Source organism: Capricornis sumatraensis, chromosome 1, assembly GCF_032405125.1.
Source record: "Capricornis sumatraensis isolate serow.1 chromosome 1, serow.2, whole genome shotgun sequence".
Classification (NCBI taxonomy): domain Eukaryota; kingdom Metazoa; phylum Chordata; class Mammalia; order Artiodactyla; family Bovidae; genus Capricornis; species Capricornis sumatraensis.
Genome location: NC_091069.1, coordinates 211,945,744 through 211,961,641, shown reverse-complemented (window position 1 = coordinate 211,961,641; position 15,898 = coordinate 211,945,744). Strand labels below are relative to the sequence as shown.

Genomic DNA, 15,898 nt, shown 5'->3' with positions numbered 1-15,898 from the left:
TTTTTCATCTCCCTCTAACATGAATGCATTTGATTCCTATAAATCTGAGTGAGGTCAGTCAGGATTTTATACTTATTTGTTTTCCACAGAATATATGAGCTAGTAAGACTATATGTTGCATTTATTATAGATCATGTTTTCTATTTGGCAAGATGATTTGAATGATTGAGAACAATATTTTAGCACATGTAACAGTAGGAAAACAACCAGAAAGGAGAATTGAATCAAATGTTCCTTACAGTGGGTACTTTGGCTAGGGCTGTGAGCCAAAAGTACTCACTGTAGGAGAATTGTCAATAAAATATTCTGTTATGATTGAAGCATACATTCACATATAAAATAGATAAATCATTTAGTATTATGCATACTGTTCATTCTTGTGGTTCATTTATGCATATATATCCCTCTCATATAGTTATATATCTATATCATTCAGTCTTTTCATTTGGTTCTCACATGATATGTGTATATATTCCCATTGTATTTTTCAGCTTCAAACATGTGGATGTTTTCTTGGTTTTGTGCCATTTTTATTATTTTGGTTATTGCTAGTATGGACGCAGTAGCCAAGACCACACCATATACCAAATTCACGAAGAAATCTAAGGGACAAGAGATGCCAAAGGGCCCAAAGCCGTCCAGTGGCCTACCTCCAGAAGAAGGAGCCCCCTTCAGAGAAGCAGCTGAAAGGGCAGAGCCAACCCCTGACCCCTTAGTCCTCGATTCTGCCTTTGATGCTGCCACTCTCTTCCCCTCCAAAAACCTCACTCTTGACACCGCTGATTTCTTCTTGAATTGCTGTGATTGTTGTTCATCTGGACCAGGGCAAAAGGGAGAACCGGGACAGACTGGAAAGCCAGGTATTTGAAAATACACGAAGCCGTATATTTCCCATTTGTACAAACTTAGCGTTGAGAGGTAGTGGATTGGTGGTGGAATTGCCCTAGGGTTTCTGCACCATCATGCCAGTGGGACAAGCCTAGGTGTAACATTGTGACAAATGCAGTGGGTTCTGCTGCCCAGTGTGGTAAACAGAGTCACACGTGCAGCTATTAATATTAAAATGAAATTAGATTAAAATTTCAGTTCTTCAGTCACACTGGCCCCATTTCAAGAGCTCAGCAGCCACAAGTGGCCAAAGGGCTGCACAAATTCAGAGCATTTCCATCGTTGCAGAAGGTTCTATTGGATGGTGCTGGTCAGAGCAGAGACTGAGCCTCCCAAAAGTAGACTGGTATGTAGTTCTTCCAATTATGCAATCATCTCATTAGTGGCTGATGTAAAAAGGTGAAGTGAAAGTTCTGTGGTCTAGTGAGGATGTGCACTGACTGATGGGTTTTTGGAGTGCAATTTGTAGTTAGGATTAGCAATGTAACACCTGTGAGGTGGAGAATAAAGGCAGGATTCGGTGCGCTTCTCATTGAAATTCTGAGGCAGCACTGTCTCCTTGCCCAATAGTCTTCATTGAACATCATGGGTAAATGTTTCAAAATTTCTAAATGTCTTTAATGCATACAGTACGAATATACTCTCACTTTTATGGTACTATGTTTCAGCTTTCCCATATCCTACAGCGATAAATTCAAGGTAAAAGTGAGACCAGAATGTCAGTTTCAAATCCACTATTCCCTGACAGAATTACATATAAGTATTTGTTGTGTCTTGCCTGAAGGATTTAAAGCCATAAAATCAGAAATTCCACATCCTCATTAAGCTTTTTGTTCATTTCATCCTATTGCAGGTACCTTTTGGGAAATGTGATCGGTGTTTATGCAGAGGTGAAATTGAAGGGGAAGGGAGCTGGGTAGGAGTCTGGGGTCCCGAGATTTCAGAGTTGCCACAACATTACTGGCGACCTAATGAGACTGAGGAAATTATATTATTTACCAGGGTTTCTGTCAGTATCAAGACTGGCTGGAAAGCTGCTTGCGGGGAGTGGGAGGTCAAGTAAACACAGCTGGTTGCTAAACTGTTTTCTAAGTCTGTAACATCCAGGGCTTTTGTCTTACACTGATGGATTTAGCTAGGCTGTTCTCAGAGCTGAGACTCCAAACACCCAGAAGATATATTCTAAAGGTGTGCCACATTATTGGACTGCCTGGGGCATGCATAGATCTTAGTCTGACTAGCTCTGCCATAGACAGACTGCTTGAGAGTTCAGAAGGTCAAGCTGTCACGGTCCTACCTCGGGGAAACTTCATTAGCAATCCAAGTGTCAGTTTCTAAAATAGTAAAATGGGGTAAGAATAATGGCAGCTTCATGGAGTCGTCAAGAGAACTGAATGAGGTCATATACAAAGTCTCAGTGTGATGCCTAGAATAGAACACATGCTCAATAAACTGTGTTTATTTTTCTGGTTAGCTATAGTAGGAGTCTTTTCTTATCCTGTGCAATATTCTGAACCTGATAGGATCCTGTTTTTGAGATTCATAGATATTTGTTCTAACTTTACCAGTGTTTCAAAGACATTGTTTTCTTGTATTATTTATTTGTTTAATTAAAGCATAGATGATTTGCAGTGTTGTGTTAGATTCTGGTGTATAGCAAAGTGATTCAGTTTATATATATATATATATATATATATATATATATATATATATATATGAACAGAAAAAAGTGAAAGTGTTAGTCACTCAGTCGTATCCAACTCTTTGCAATCCTCTGGTCTGTAACCTACCAGAATACTCCATCCATGGAATTTTCCAGGCAAGAATACTGGAGTGGGTTGCCATTCCCTTCATCAGGGGATCTTCCCAACTCAGGGATTGAACCTGGGTCTCCTGCATTGCATGCAGATTCTTTACCATCCAAGTCACCAGAGAAGCCCATATATGCATATTCTTTCTCATATTTTTCCATTATGGTTTATTACAGCATATTGAATATAGTTTCCTATGCTATACAGTAGGACCTTGTTGTTTATTTATTTTATATATACTAATTTGTACCTGCTAATCACAAATTCTTAATTTATCCTTCCCTAATTCCCTTCCCTCTTTGGCAACCATGATTTTGTCAAAAGCATTGTAGTAATGTGCAATGTTTAATGTTATATAAAAACAACATTAAACAAACTTGAAAATGAAAATAAACCTGCTCAAACCCAACTATTTATTTTTTTCATTATCTGTTAGTTCTTGGTCACATGAACATACATACATTACATATATCACATTTGTATCATCTACTGTGATATAAGTAATAACTGTAGAAAAGTAATAACTTTAAAAAGTCATGAGGAAGGTAAACTTCCGAACTCATTCTATGAGGCCACCATCACCCTAATACCAAAACCTGACAAAGATGCTACAAAAAAAGAAAACTACAGGCCAATATCACTGATGAACATAGATGCAAAAATCCTCAACAAAATTCTAGCAATCAGAATCTAACAACACATTAAAAAGATCATACACCATGACCAAGTGGGCTTTATCCCAGGGATGCAAGGATTCTTCAATATCCGCAAATCAATCAATGTAATTCACCACATTAACAAATTGAAAAATAAAAGCCATATGATTATCTCAATAGATGCAGAGAAGGCCTTTGACAAAATTCAACATCCATTTATGATAAAAACTCTCCAGAAAGCAGGAATAGAAGGAACATACCTCAACATAATAAAAGCTATATATGACAAACCCACAGCAAACATTATCTTCAATGGTGAAAAATTGAAAGCATTTCTCCTAAAGTCAGGAACAAGACAAGGGTGCCCACTTTCACTGCTACTATTCAACATAGTTCTGGAAGTTTTGGCCACAGCAGTCAGAGCATAAAAAGATAAAAGGAATCCAGATTGGAAAAGAAGTAAAACTCTCACTGTTTGCAGATGACACGATCCTCTACATAGAAAACCCTAAAGACTCCACCAGAAAATTACTAGAGCTAATCAATGAATATAGTAAAGTTGCAGGATATAAAATCAACACACAGAAATCCCTTGCATTCCTATACACTAATAATGAGAAAGTAGAAAAAGAAATTAAGGAAACAATTCCATTCACCATTGCAATGAAAAGAATAAAATACTTAGGAATATATCTACCTAAAGAAACTAAAGACCTATATATAGAAAACTATAAAACACTGGTGAAAGAAATCAAAGAGGACACAAATAGTGGAAGAAATATACCATGTTCATGGATTGGAAGAATCAATACAGTGAAAATGAGTATACTACCCAAAGCAATCTACAGATTCAATGCAATCCCTATCAAGCCACCAGCGGTATTTTTCACAGAACTAGAACAAATAATTTCAAGATTTGTATGTAAATACAAAAAACCTCGAATAGCCAAAGCAATCTTGAGAAAGAAGAATGGAACTGGAGGAATCAACCTGCCTGACTTCAGGCTCTACTAGAAAGCCACAGTCATCAAGACAGTATGGTACTGGCACAAAGACAGACATATAGATCAATGGAACAAAATAGAAAGCCCAGAGATAAATCCACACACATATGGGACACCTTATCTTCGACAAAGGAGGCAAGAATATACAATGGATTAAAGACAATCTGTTTAACAAGTGGTGCTGGGAAAACTGGTCAACCACTTGTAAAAGAATGAAACTAGATCACTTTCTAATACCACACACAAAAATAAACTCAAAATGGATTAAAGATCTAAATGTAAGACCAGAAACTATAAAACTTCTAGAGGAGAACATAGGCAAAACACTCTCAGACATAAATCACAGCAGGATCCTCTATGATCCACCTCCCAGAATTCTGGAAATAAAAGCAAAAATAAACAAATGGGATCTAATTAAAATTAAAAGCTTCTGCACAACAAAGGAAAATATAAGCAAGGTGAAAAGACAGCCTTCGGAATGGGAGAAAATAATAGCAAAGGAAGCAACTGACAAATTAATCTCAAAAATATACAAGCAACTTATGCAGCTCAATTCCAGAAAAATAAATGACCCAATCAAAAAATGGGCCAAAGAACTAAATAGACATTTCTCCAAAGAAGACATACAGATGGCTAACAAACACATGAAAAGATGCTCAACATCACTCATTATTAGAGAAATGCAAATCAAAACCACAATGAGGTCCCACTTCACACCAGTCAGAATGTCTGTGATCCAAAAGTCTGCAAGCAATAAATGCTGGAGAGGGTGTGGAGAAAAGAGAACCCTCTTACACTGTTGGTGGGAATGCAAACTAGTACAGCCACTATGGAGAACAGTGTGGAGACTCCTTAAAAAATTGCAAATAGAACTACCTTATGACCCAGCAATCCCACTGCTGGGCATACACACTGAGGAAACCAGAATTGAAAGAGATACATGTACCCCAATGTTCATCACAGCACTGTTTATAATAGCCAGGATATGGAAACAACCTAGATGTCCATCAGCAGATGAATGGATAAGAAAGCTGTGGTACATATACACAATGGAGTATTACTCAGCCATTAAAAAGAATACATTTGAATCAGTTCTAATGAGGTGGATGAAACTGGAGCCGATTATACAGAGTGAAGTAAGCCAGAAAGAAAAACACCAATACAGTATACTAACACATATATATGGAATTTAGAAAGATGGCAATAATGACCCTGTATGCAAGACAGCAAAAGAGAAGACACAGATGTGTAGAGCGGACTTTTGGACTCAGAGGGAGAGGGAGAGGGTGGGATGATTTGGGAGAATGGCATTGAAACATGTATACTATCATGTAAGAAACGAATCACCAGTCTATGTCCAATGCAGGATACAGGATGCTTGGGGCTGATGCATGGGCATGACCCAGAGAGATGTTATGGGGAGTGAGGTGGGAGGAGTGTTCATGTTTGGGAACGCATGTACACCTGTGGTGGATTCATGTCAATGTATGGCAAAACCAATACAGTATTGTAAAGTAAAATAAAGTAAAAAAAAAAAATCAACCTAATTTTACAGTTTCTGAATGAAAGTATTTTGAAGTATACAGCTGTATCTAATATCTTGCAAAGGTAAAATTCCATTTGAAACTTTTATCTCCAGCTTCTTTCATTAATTCAGTTATGATAATAGCTACCTATCACTGTTTCCATTCTTTCCCCATCTATTTGCCATGAAGTGATGGGATTGGATGCCATGATTTTAGTTTTTTGAATGTTAGTTTTAAGCCAGCTTCTTAACTCTCCTCTTTCACTTTCATCAAGAGGTCCTTTAGTTCCTCTTCACTTTCTGCCATAAAGGTGGTGTTATTTGCATATCTGAGATTATTGATACTTCTCCTGGAAAACTTGATTCCAGCTTGTGCTTCATCCACCTCTGCATTTAGCATGATGTACTCTGCACAGAAGTTAAATAAGCAGGCTGACAATATACACCTTAATGCACTTCTTTCCCAATTTGGAACCAGTCTCTTCCATGTCCAGTTCTAACTGTTGCTTCTTGACCTGAATACAGATTTCTCAGGAGGCAGGTTAGGTGGTTTGGTCTTCCCATCTCTTTAAGAATTTTCCACAGTTTGTTGTGATCCACACAATGAAAGGCTTTAGCATAGTAAATGAAGCAGAAGTAGATGTTCTTCTGGAATTCTCTTGCTTTTTTCTGTGATCCAACGGATGTTGACAATTTGATCTCTGGTTCCTCAGGCTTTTCTAAATCCAGCTTGAACATCTTGGAGTTCTTGGTTCACATACTGTTGAAGCCTAGTTCGGAAAATTTTCAGCATTACTTTACTAGCATGTGAGATGAGTGCAACTATGTGGTAGTTTGAACAAGTCTTTGGCACTGCCTTTCTTGGGATTAGAATGAAAACTGACCTTTTTCAGTCTGTAGCCACTGCTGAGTTTTCCAAATTTGCTGGTATTCTGAATGCAGCACTTTAACAGCAGCATCTTTTAGGACTTGGAATAGCTTAGCTGGAATTCTATCACCTCCAGTAGCTTTGTTCATAGTGGTGCTTCCTAACGCCCAATTGACTTTGCACTCCAAGATGTCTGGGCTCCAAAATCACTGCAGATGGTGACTGCAGCCATGAAATTAAAAGATGATTGCTACTTGGAAGAAAAGCTATAACAAACCTAGACAGCATATTAAAAAGCAAAGACATTACTTTGTCAACAAAGTCCATATAGTCAAAATTCTGGTTTTCCAGTAGCTATGTATGGATGTGACAGTTGGACCATAGAGAAGGTACAGTACTGAAGAACTGATGCTTTTGAAATGTGGTACTGGAGAAGACTCTTGAGAGTCCCATGGACTGCAAGGAGATCAAACTAGTCAGTCTTAAAGGAAATCAATCCTGAATATTCATTGGAAGGACTGATGCTGAAGCTGAAACTCCAATACTTTGGCCACCTGATGCAAAGGACCAACTCATTGGAAAAGACCCTGATTCTGGGAAAGATTGAAGGCAGGAGGAGAAGGGGACAGCAAAGGATGAGATGGTTGGATGGCATCACTGATTCAATGGACAGGAGTTTGAGTAAGCTCTGAGAGTTGGTGGACAGGGAAGCCTGGCATGCTGCAGTCCATGGGATCATAAAGAGTCAGACATGACTGAGCTACCTACTGGGTGCCAAGAACTCTTAAGCACGTTATTGTTTCTCATCTTTGTAGAAAATGTTTAAAATATTATTACCTGTCAATGGATGATTTAATTGCATTTCAGAGAGTTTTATGTAATTCTAGAGGTCATGTAACCTGAGAGTGTTCAACTTGGAATCAAACTCAATTTTTGCAGCTTCCAGCCCTAGCTCTTCAATTAAGTCTAGCCTTCTGGTATTTACACTAAACTAACCATGATGTTGGAGAAGGCAATGGCACTCCACTCCACTACTCTTGCCTGGAAAATCCCATGGATGGAGGAGCCTGGATAGCTACAGTCCATGGGGTTGCTAAGAGTCTGACACAACTGAGCGACTTCACTTTCACTTTTCCTTTTCATGCACTGGAGAAGGTAATGGCAACCCACTCCAGTTTTCTTGCCTTGAGAATCCCAGGGATGGGGATCCTGGTGGGCTGCTGTCTATGGGGTCACACAGAGTCAGACATGACTGAAGTGACTTAGCAGCAGCAGCAGCAGCAACCATGATGTAGATGGAAGAGTAGCCCCAGTACCCCTTGTACCCTTGCAGACAGTTGCTTTGTGCTCCCTGTGCCAACCTGGACACTGCCTTTATCATTTCCCTCATGACCACATTAGGCATTTTGGTGTCATGAAGAAGGGGGTTATTGCACAGTGACTAACTGACCTTGGTTTCTTCTGTCCCCCCCTCCACCCCCAATTTGTTCTCCATTACTTTCCTTTCTGTTCTTCCTGCTTTTCTAGACAGAGGAGCTTAACCACCATTTAAGTGTGCCTTCAGCCTTAACCTCTATTGCAAGCAATTTATTAAAGTGCTTCATCCAAACAAATACAATGTTCTTTCAAAAAGGAAATTCAACAGATTGAATATAATTTTCTGTATTCTATCAGCATTAATTATAATAATTCAGATGAAAGATTACAATTTAATTGAGTACACTCATCTATAGGGTTAACTTTCAAAGAAACTGGCCACAAATTATTCCAGTCAGGAGTTGCAAAACAGTTCCTATGCTTAAACAAGGCTGGGGTTGCAGGAAAGATAACTGTCTTTGGCCTGGGTCTCTGTGTGGCCCAGGTAAGTGGAAGAGATCCAGACTACTGGGACAAGCAAGGAACTGGTGACTTTATGAACCCCGCACCATCTGCCCCTTGGCCTTCTTTTCCCTGATTACTAGATCTGTTCATGGTCTTTTCCATTGCTGTTTTTCCTGAAATACTCTTTTTTTTTTTTTTTGGTCTTGGAAAATTCTAATTTGTTCATTGGGTCTTAGCTTAATGCCCCCTTTTTTTCCCAAGATGTCTACTCTGATCCCATAAGTTAAATTTTTTTTAACCACAATCTACAATAGGAACTTCTTTTCTTCACATTGCTAACAGCAATGTAGCCATTTCTATTTATTTGTGTGGTTATTTCCTCGTGTTTCTCTTTTATGGGCTTTCAGCTCCATGGGGGAAAAGGGGCTGCTGGAATGTTGATGGCTGATTCCTGACACCTAGCTAGATGCTCTGTGTGCAGGACTCTGCAGTGGTTCCTGAGTCAGTGCATAAGAGAAGGAATGGGAAAACCTACATTGTTAGGTATTCTGGTTTTACTTCTTATTTGAAAGTGCAGTCATGAGCTTAATAGTCAGATAATATTTTGTTCGTATTGTTTGATATAGTACTGCTTCTCTGAATCATTTGATCACTGCCATGAATTCAGTGACAAATACTAATGGGCTCAATTTATCTATTCAGGTAGTGCAAAATTGCAAATCAGACAAAAATATTGTCCTTAGAACTCTGTAATAGTTTATTCTCACCCAGATCTTATCATTAGGACCCTGACAGTCATTGGCCTCAATAAAGTGACTGCTTTTTTTGAACTAGTGAATTTCAAAAGAGAATTTTCCTGCCCTGATGGTTTTTAAATCTCATTTCCAGGTTTCAAGGGAGAGAGTGGTGATATAGGGATTCCAGGGCCACCAGGAATTGTTGGACCCCAAGGTCCAAAAGGCCAGAAAGGAGAGAAAGGTAGGTGATTATATTCATTTCATGTCAAAACTCAATAGATGTTCTGCATCATTGTTAAGAAGAGCAGCTTGCTATGTAAATACCAGCTTCTTGCAGGTGGATCAAGTTTTTAAAATGTAAAAACTTGGTAAGACATAGTGTGAGTTACATTTGATATTAAAATATTAACTTTATAGCCAATTGAGAATTTTAAACTTGCCTGGTAATCTCTCTTTCACCACACACACACACACACACACACACATACACACACACACATCTTTTCTATTTCTCATAGTCCACCTGGCTGACCCAGTGATGGGGAGCCACAGGGCATACACATTCTGGGGAAATGTACTTTTCTTTTTTTAATTTGCCAGCACCTTGCAGTTTGCAGGATCTTAATTCCCTGACCAGGGGTCAAACCCATGCCATCTGTAGTAGAACACAGATCCCTAACCACTTGACTGTCAGAGAATTCAAGGGGATCTTTTCCTATATATTCCCATTTGAGTTCTTCTTTATGATGCAAATTAACTTCCTACTAGATAAAATTAATCACAGCAGGCAATCCTCTAGAATATTCCATTTAGACAAATGGCCTACCTGCTAAGAAAAATATAACATATCCTTTAGCTCACTCTCAAATCAGGAGTGGTGTCAATGGTGGGAAGAAAACTGAATTAAAGTAGAAGACATCAGGCTAATTGCAGTGACCTTGGACCCATCACTTTACCTCGTCTGGATACTGAGGGGACTAGAGTAGATATTACTTCATACTCTGTTTAAAGAAGATTTGTCGTTTTGTGTGCTTTACTAGATCCTTTCCAGCTCAAAAATTCTATAATTCCACAGATTTATCGGCAAAGAGGGTGTCCTGCCCTGGGAAATCCCTGGCTCTGTAAGTGCTTTGAGGTATTGAAGGAAGGTTACAGATTCATTGGGACATTTAGAAATTCCTCAGGGAATACCACCAGCCTGTAGAAATACCATCTATCCATCAAGGTAAATGTCTTAGCCTCAGTGTCACATGTCAAAAAATCTAATATCATCTATACATCACCCTCTGCATGGCTCAGGAACTGCCTAACTCATTTCTGGTAGAACATTCAGTAAAGTAATTACTCAAAAAAGATGCTAAGGTAAGAGAGAGCCACTTCACACTTGTCAGTTAGGCGATTTTCATTCTCGGAAACATTTAATCCTTCCGTGGCTGAATTATGTTAGCAGAAAGCTCTATGAAATAAAGATGAGTGATGAACTTCCCCAGTGATTCATACATTTTGGAAGTTAGACTTCTGCAAGTAGAAGAAAAAAACAGAGAAGTATTGTAAAATAAAGTTCTTAAGAATATGCTTTGATGAAGGATCAAAAGTAGAAATTCATTTAGCCAGTCTATAAAGTGACAACTGTACTTTCCTTTTACTTCCACTTGGACTCTTGCTTAAGACTTACAGTGAAAAAAATAAATGAGTAGAATGACTGCATTTTGGATAATCATTATCTGATTGAGTAAGTTCATTGTGAGTCGTTAAACTCTTTAAATGAACTCGAGGATCAGAATAACTGTGCAGTGAAGGTCAGGCTATGAATATGACAAGGACTGGGAATAGAATTATTCCTTCACTTCCATTCATAGTTACATTCCCTTGAAAGGTATATAGAATTTTCCTGATGGCCTATGGGTTAATTTCCAAAATTTAAATTTCATGTGGAATGATAATGGAGGAGCCAACTACTTATAAAACTCTGCTGACTGGCTTATGGTGGGGTGGGGGGGGGTGGATTTTTTGTTATATTAGAGACTGTTTTATTATCAAATAAATGTTAATATTATATTTAAAAAGGTTGAAATGTAAAAATTCATGGTAAGAGTTTGGAAGATTATGTGCTGCTGCTGCTAAGTCACTGCAGTCGTGTCCGATTCTGTGCGACCCCAGAGATGGCAGCCCACCAGGCTCACCCGTCCCTGGGATTCTCCAGGCAAGAACACTGGAGTGGGTTGCCATTTCCTTCTCCAAGAAAAATTTCTTGTGGAATGATAATGGAGGAGCCAGCTACTTAGAAAACTCTGCTTACCGGCTTATGGTGGGGGGTGGGGGTTGGGGGGGGGGCGGATTTCTCTAGCGAGTCTTATGAAATTTGGCTGAGTCTCTTCTCATGACTTTTAATTTGGTTTAGGGTTTCTTTTTCCCTTGAAAAAAATGGAACAAAATATGTTGGTTATATCATAAATAATATGGCTGGCAAATTGATGCCAACCAATATTATACACAATCATGTTTGACTCTACAGATTTCTAAACTTTTTCATACCTAAGTTTCTTCTGTGATAAAACTGTTGACAAAAATATCTGCTCTATCTTTCTTGATGGGAATTGCTACAGACTTTTGGAAATGAAAAAATCCTGGGTGATGAAATGTGCTTTGTTATGTGAGTTTCCTTGTTATATTAGAGACTATTTTATTATCAAATGAATGTTAATATTATATTTAAAAAGGTTGAAATGTAAAAATTCATGGTAAGAGTTTGGAAGATTACATGGTGCAAAGTAAATGCTCAATGAGAGTTAATTATTGTTATTACTATTATTTTTGCTATTATTATTTACAATTAAAATAAATCTAGATTGGCTGTACTGTAATATCATTGGCCTTTGGCCAGGCCCAGTAAAAAAAGTTCATTTTGTGGTAATACAGCAAATATGTAAACCCCTGGATATTTTAATTTTTTTCTAACATGAATTTTCAGTTTTATAATTTGCCCAAAGAGCATATGAAAAACATCCAAACAAAAAGAAAATCAGCTTTTCCTTGATGCTCTATGTATGTCAAGGATAATATTTTTTTCCTAAGTGGGTTTTTGCCATGAATAGTTTTAGCTGATTACAAAATGTTGTACTCTGTGTCAGCTTATATAGTGCATGGCACTATTTCTTAGGCATTGTGACGAATATAAAAAAGAAAACTTAAACTGTCATTCAAAATTCATAATAGGAAGCACACAAACACAGATTTTTGTAATGTAAAGTAGAATATCATGAGTTTTGTATGAGATCTGAAAGGCTTAAAGATTGCTGAGGGAAACGCTGAACTCTGTCTGAAGAGATTTGGCACTACCTCCAAATCCTTTAAATGGTTCCTTTAAATGGCTTACCATCAATTGGAATAAAATGTTCCTAATGATGCTCAATGAATTTTTTCCCATATTGTCTTTTCCTTTACACATTTTGATAAAGGAAACAATGGAATGTGACACAGGTGTGAAATGGATGTTAGTTATATCATGGTTAATATAGCTGGAAAAAAGCTAATCTTGGTATCATTTTAGGACTCAAGGGAGAACGTGGAGACCAAGGAGCAAGTGGAGTTCCAGGATACCCAGGAAAGCCTGGAGAACCAGGTATATTATCAGTTCAGTTCAGTTCAGTTCAGTTGCTCAGTCGTGTCTGACCTTTGCGACCCCATGAACCGCAGCATGCCAGGCCTCCCTGTCCATCACCAACTCCAAGAGTCTACCCAAACCCATGTCCATTGAGTCAATGATGTCATCCAACCATTTCATCCTCTGTTGTCCCCTTCTCCTCCTGCCCTCAATCTTTCCCAGCATCAGGCAGGGTCTTTTCAAATGAGGCAGCTCTTCACATCAGGTGGCCAAAATATTAGAGTTTCAGCTTCAATATCAGTCCTTCCAATGAACACCCAGGACTGATCTCCTTTAGGATAGACTGGTTGGATCTCCTTGCAGTCCAAGGGACTCTCAAGAGCTTATCAGTATATCTATTGTGTGCAGTCACATGTGCGGTATAGACTTTAATTTTCTTCCTGTTTGTATTTAAAGTTATCAAGGAGGTCAAAGGGAAATATAAATTGTTAATAATCTCCTAATAATTCAGTGTACTGATTGGTAGAATGTCACCAGCACTAGTTTAGGAGTCTGGAAATGATAGAAGTATCTGAGCTCTGCTCCTCTCTCTAGCTGTCCATGGGGAAAAGATTCCTCAGTTTTTCCGGGTTGAGGTTCTTTCCCTGGAAGATTCTGGATTTTGATGGGCAATGAGGAGATGTATGAGAATAGCTTGATTGGGCCAAAATGCAAAGTATAATATAACACAATGGGCAACTATAGTTCTAATACTTCCTCATCTTAACAGTCAATACACAATATCTAAGTATAAGCTATTGCTTTTCAGTAGCGTTATAGCTCTTCTGCTTATGATGCTGCTGCTGCTGCTAAGTCGCTTCACATGAGAGAGTAGCTTTATTTGAATGGCTCAGGGGAAAACCAGATTTCCAGTTCCAGTTAGGAGGTTCTATTTCCTTTTGTGAGCTCTCTGATAGTAGCCTCAGCTGGTAAAGAACCTCCCTGCCAATGTAGGAGATGCAAGATGAAAGAGATGCAGATTTGATCTCTGGGTCAGGAAGATCCCCTGGAGAAGGAAATGGCATCCCAGTCCAGTATTCTTGCCTGGGAAATCCCATGGACAGAAGAGCCTGGCGGGTTATAGTCCATGGGGCAGCAAAAAGTCGGACACAGACTGAGCACATACATACACCGATAATAGCATCTTGGTCATACCCTATGTGAGCCTTAACCATGATTTTAATTTTCCATTTCAGGTGGAATTGGTCCTAAGGGGGACACAGGAAACATTGGCCCAACAGGAGTGAAAGGACAAAAAGGCTTGAAGGGGGACACGTGTGCCAATGGTACCAAAGGAGATAAAGGAGACAGAGGGCCTATAGGAGCACCCGGATTGAATGGAGAGCCTGGCGCCAAGGGAGAGAAGGGCGAAGTGGGGGACAAGGGCTACTGTGGAGATTCTGGGGAGAGGGGAGGAAAGGGAGAAAAAGGCGAGGAGGGCATGAAAGGAGAGAAAGGCAGCAAAGGAGATAATGGAATGGAAGGGAAAAGTGGCTCAGATGGCCTGCCTGGGGTGCCAGGCGATCCAGGAGTCAAAGGAGAAAAGGGAGAGTTGGGTCCTCCTGGTCTCGTGGGACCTGTGGGACCCAAGGGCGAGCTGGGGAGCAAAGGGGTCAGGGGGTCGATTGGGAAGAAGGGTTCTCGGGGCCTCAAGGGCTCCAAGGGGGAGGGGGCCAGAGCCCCACGGTCGGCTTTCAGTGCTGCTTTATCCAAGCCCTTCCCTCCTCCCAATGCCCCTATCAAGTTTGACAAGGTTCTCTATAATGACCAAGGGAATTATAGCCCTGTCACTGGGAAATTTAACTGTAGTATTCCTGGGGCCTATGTTTTCTCCTACCACATCACCGTGAGGGGCCGACCTGCTCGGATCAGCCTGGTGGCCTGGAACAGGAAGCAGTTCAAGTCCAGAGAGACACTCTCTGGCCATGAAATAGACCAGACCTCTCTCTTCATCATCCTGAAATTAAGAGCAGGGGACCAAGTCTGGCTGGAAGTTTCAAAGGATTGGAATGGGGTGTATGTCAGCGCTGAGGATGACAGCATTTTTACTGGGTTCCTTTTGTACCCAGATGAAAACCCTGGCATTTTACCATGATCTTATGTCTTCAACACTGTAGTTTGGGTTTAGTAGAAGTCAAGTAACATTGGGTAGTGCTGTCGGAAAAAATAACCTTCATTATTTTCATGATTATAAAAATAATACAGAAAAATTAAGAAAAAATGATATCACTTAGGTTGAATAATTCCTATTTTAAGACATCACCTTTAAGACTATTTACACATATTTGAGAGCATGTATCTATTAATTTTATAGCTAGGTTTTTTCATTTTAGCATTATAATGGCATTTCTTATATCCTTTAAATAATAATATCTGTGTATAAAATATGAAGATTTATAATAAATATATTCTTACTAAATATTTTCTATATTTCATAAAAATATATATAACTTTTCTGTATGAATATGAGGCTAACAGCTGACATACAGTGGACAGATATTTCTCAAAAATTTCTAATTCTGTTGGGAGGATTGCCTGCCAATGGTATGGAACTAGTCCCATGTTAGTTTAATTCAGGGTGAAAACACAGAAAGAATAATAAAGACTAGCTAAAGTATCTTTAAAATTAATCACTGTGTAAGTGTTTGCTCATAAAAAACCTGTATTATATGGACTTGTGTGTTGGGTAAAAGGTAAAAAGAGTGTTGATGAAGATATTGCTTCATTATAGCAAAGATCCAACCATTCATCTAATTATTGTGCTTAAAAGAATTGAATGCCCCCCCACCCCCCCACCCGCCCCCCCCCACCCCCCACTGCAAAAGATTCCAGAGGAAAATTAAATCATTATTGATCTAAAATTTCAGTCCTTTCTTTATGGGAGAACATTTAATTTGGATAAATTCTTTAGCTTCATTATCATCTCTAAAATAATTAATTCTGGT

General features: G+C 39.0%; 1 protein-coding gene across 1 annotated transcript; it reads left to right on the top strand.

The window, feature by feature from the left end:
* The first annotated feature begins 499 nt into the window (after positions 1–499).
* On the top strand, positions 500–15,048 carry OTOL1 (otolin 1). Its single transcript, XM_068964940.1, has 4 exons — positions 500–860; positions 9,462–9,551; positions 12,861–12,932; positions 14,150–15,048. The coding sequence occupies exons 1-4, from the start codon at positions 500–502 to the stop codon at positions 15,046–15,048; spliced, it is 1,422 nt and encodes a 473-aa protein (XP_068821041.1).
* The last annotated feature ends 850 nt before the right edge of the window (positions 15,049–15,898 follow it).

Bases quoted from the DNA above. Each gene is read 5' to 3' on its own strand.
- OTOL1 (XM_068964940.1), top strand. From the start codon at position 500: ATGTGGATGTTTTCTTGGTTTTGTGCCATTTTTATTATTTTGGTTATT. The intron at 861-9,461 runs GTATTTGAAAAT...TCTCATTTCCAG, and splicing joins GGGACAGACTGGAAAGCCAG to GTTTCAAGGGAGAGAGTGGT. The intron at 12,933-14,149 runs GTATATTATCAG...TTTCCATTTCAG, and splicing joins AGGAAAGCCTGGAGAACCAG to GTGGAATTGGTCCTAAGGGG.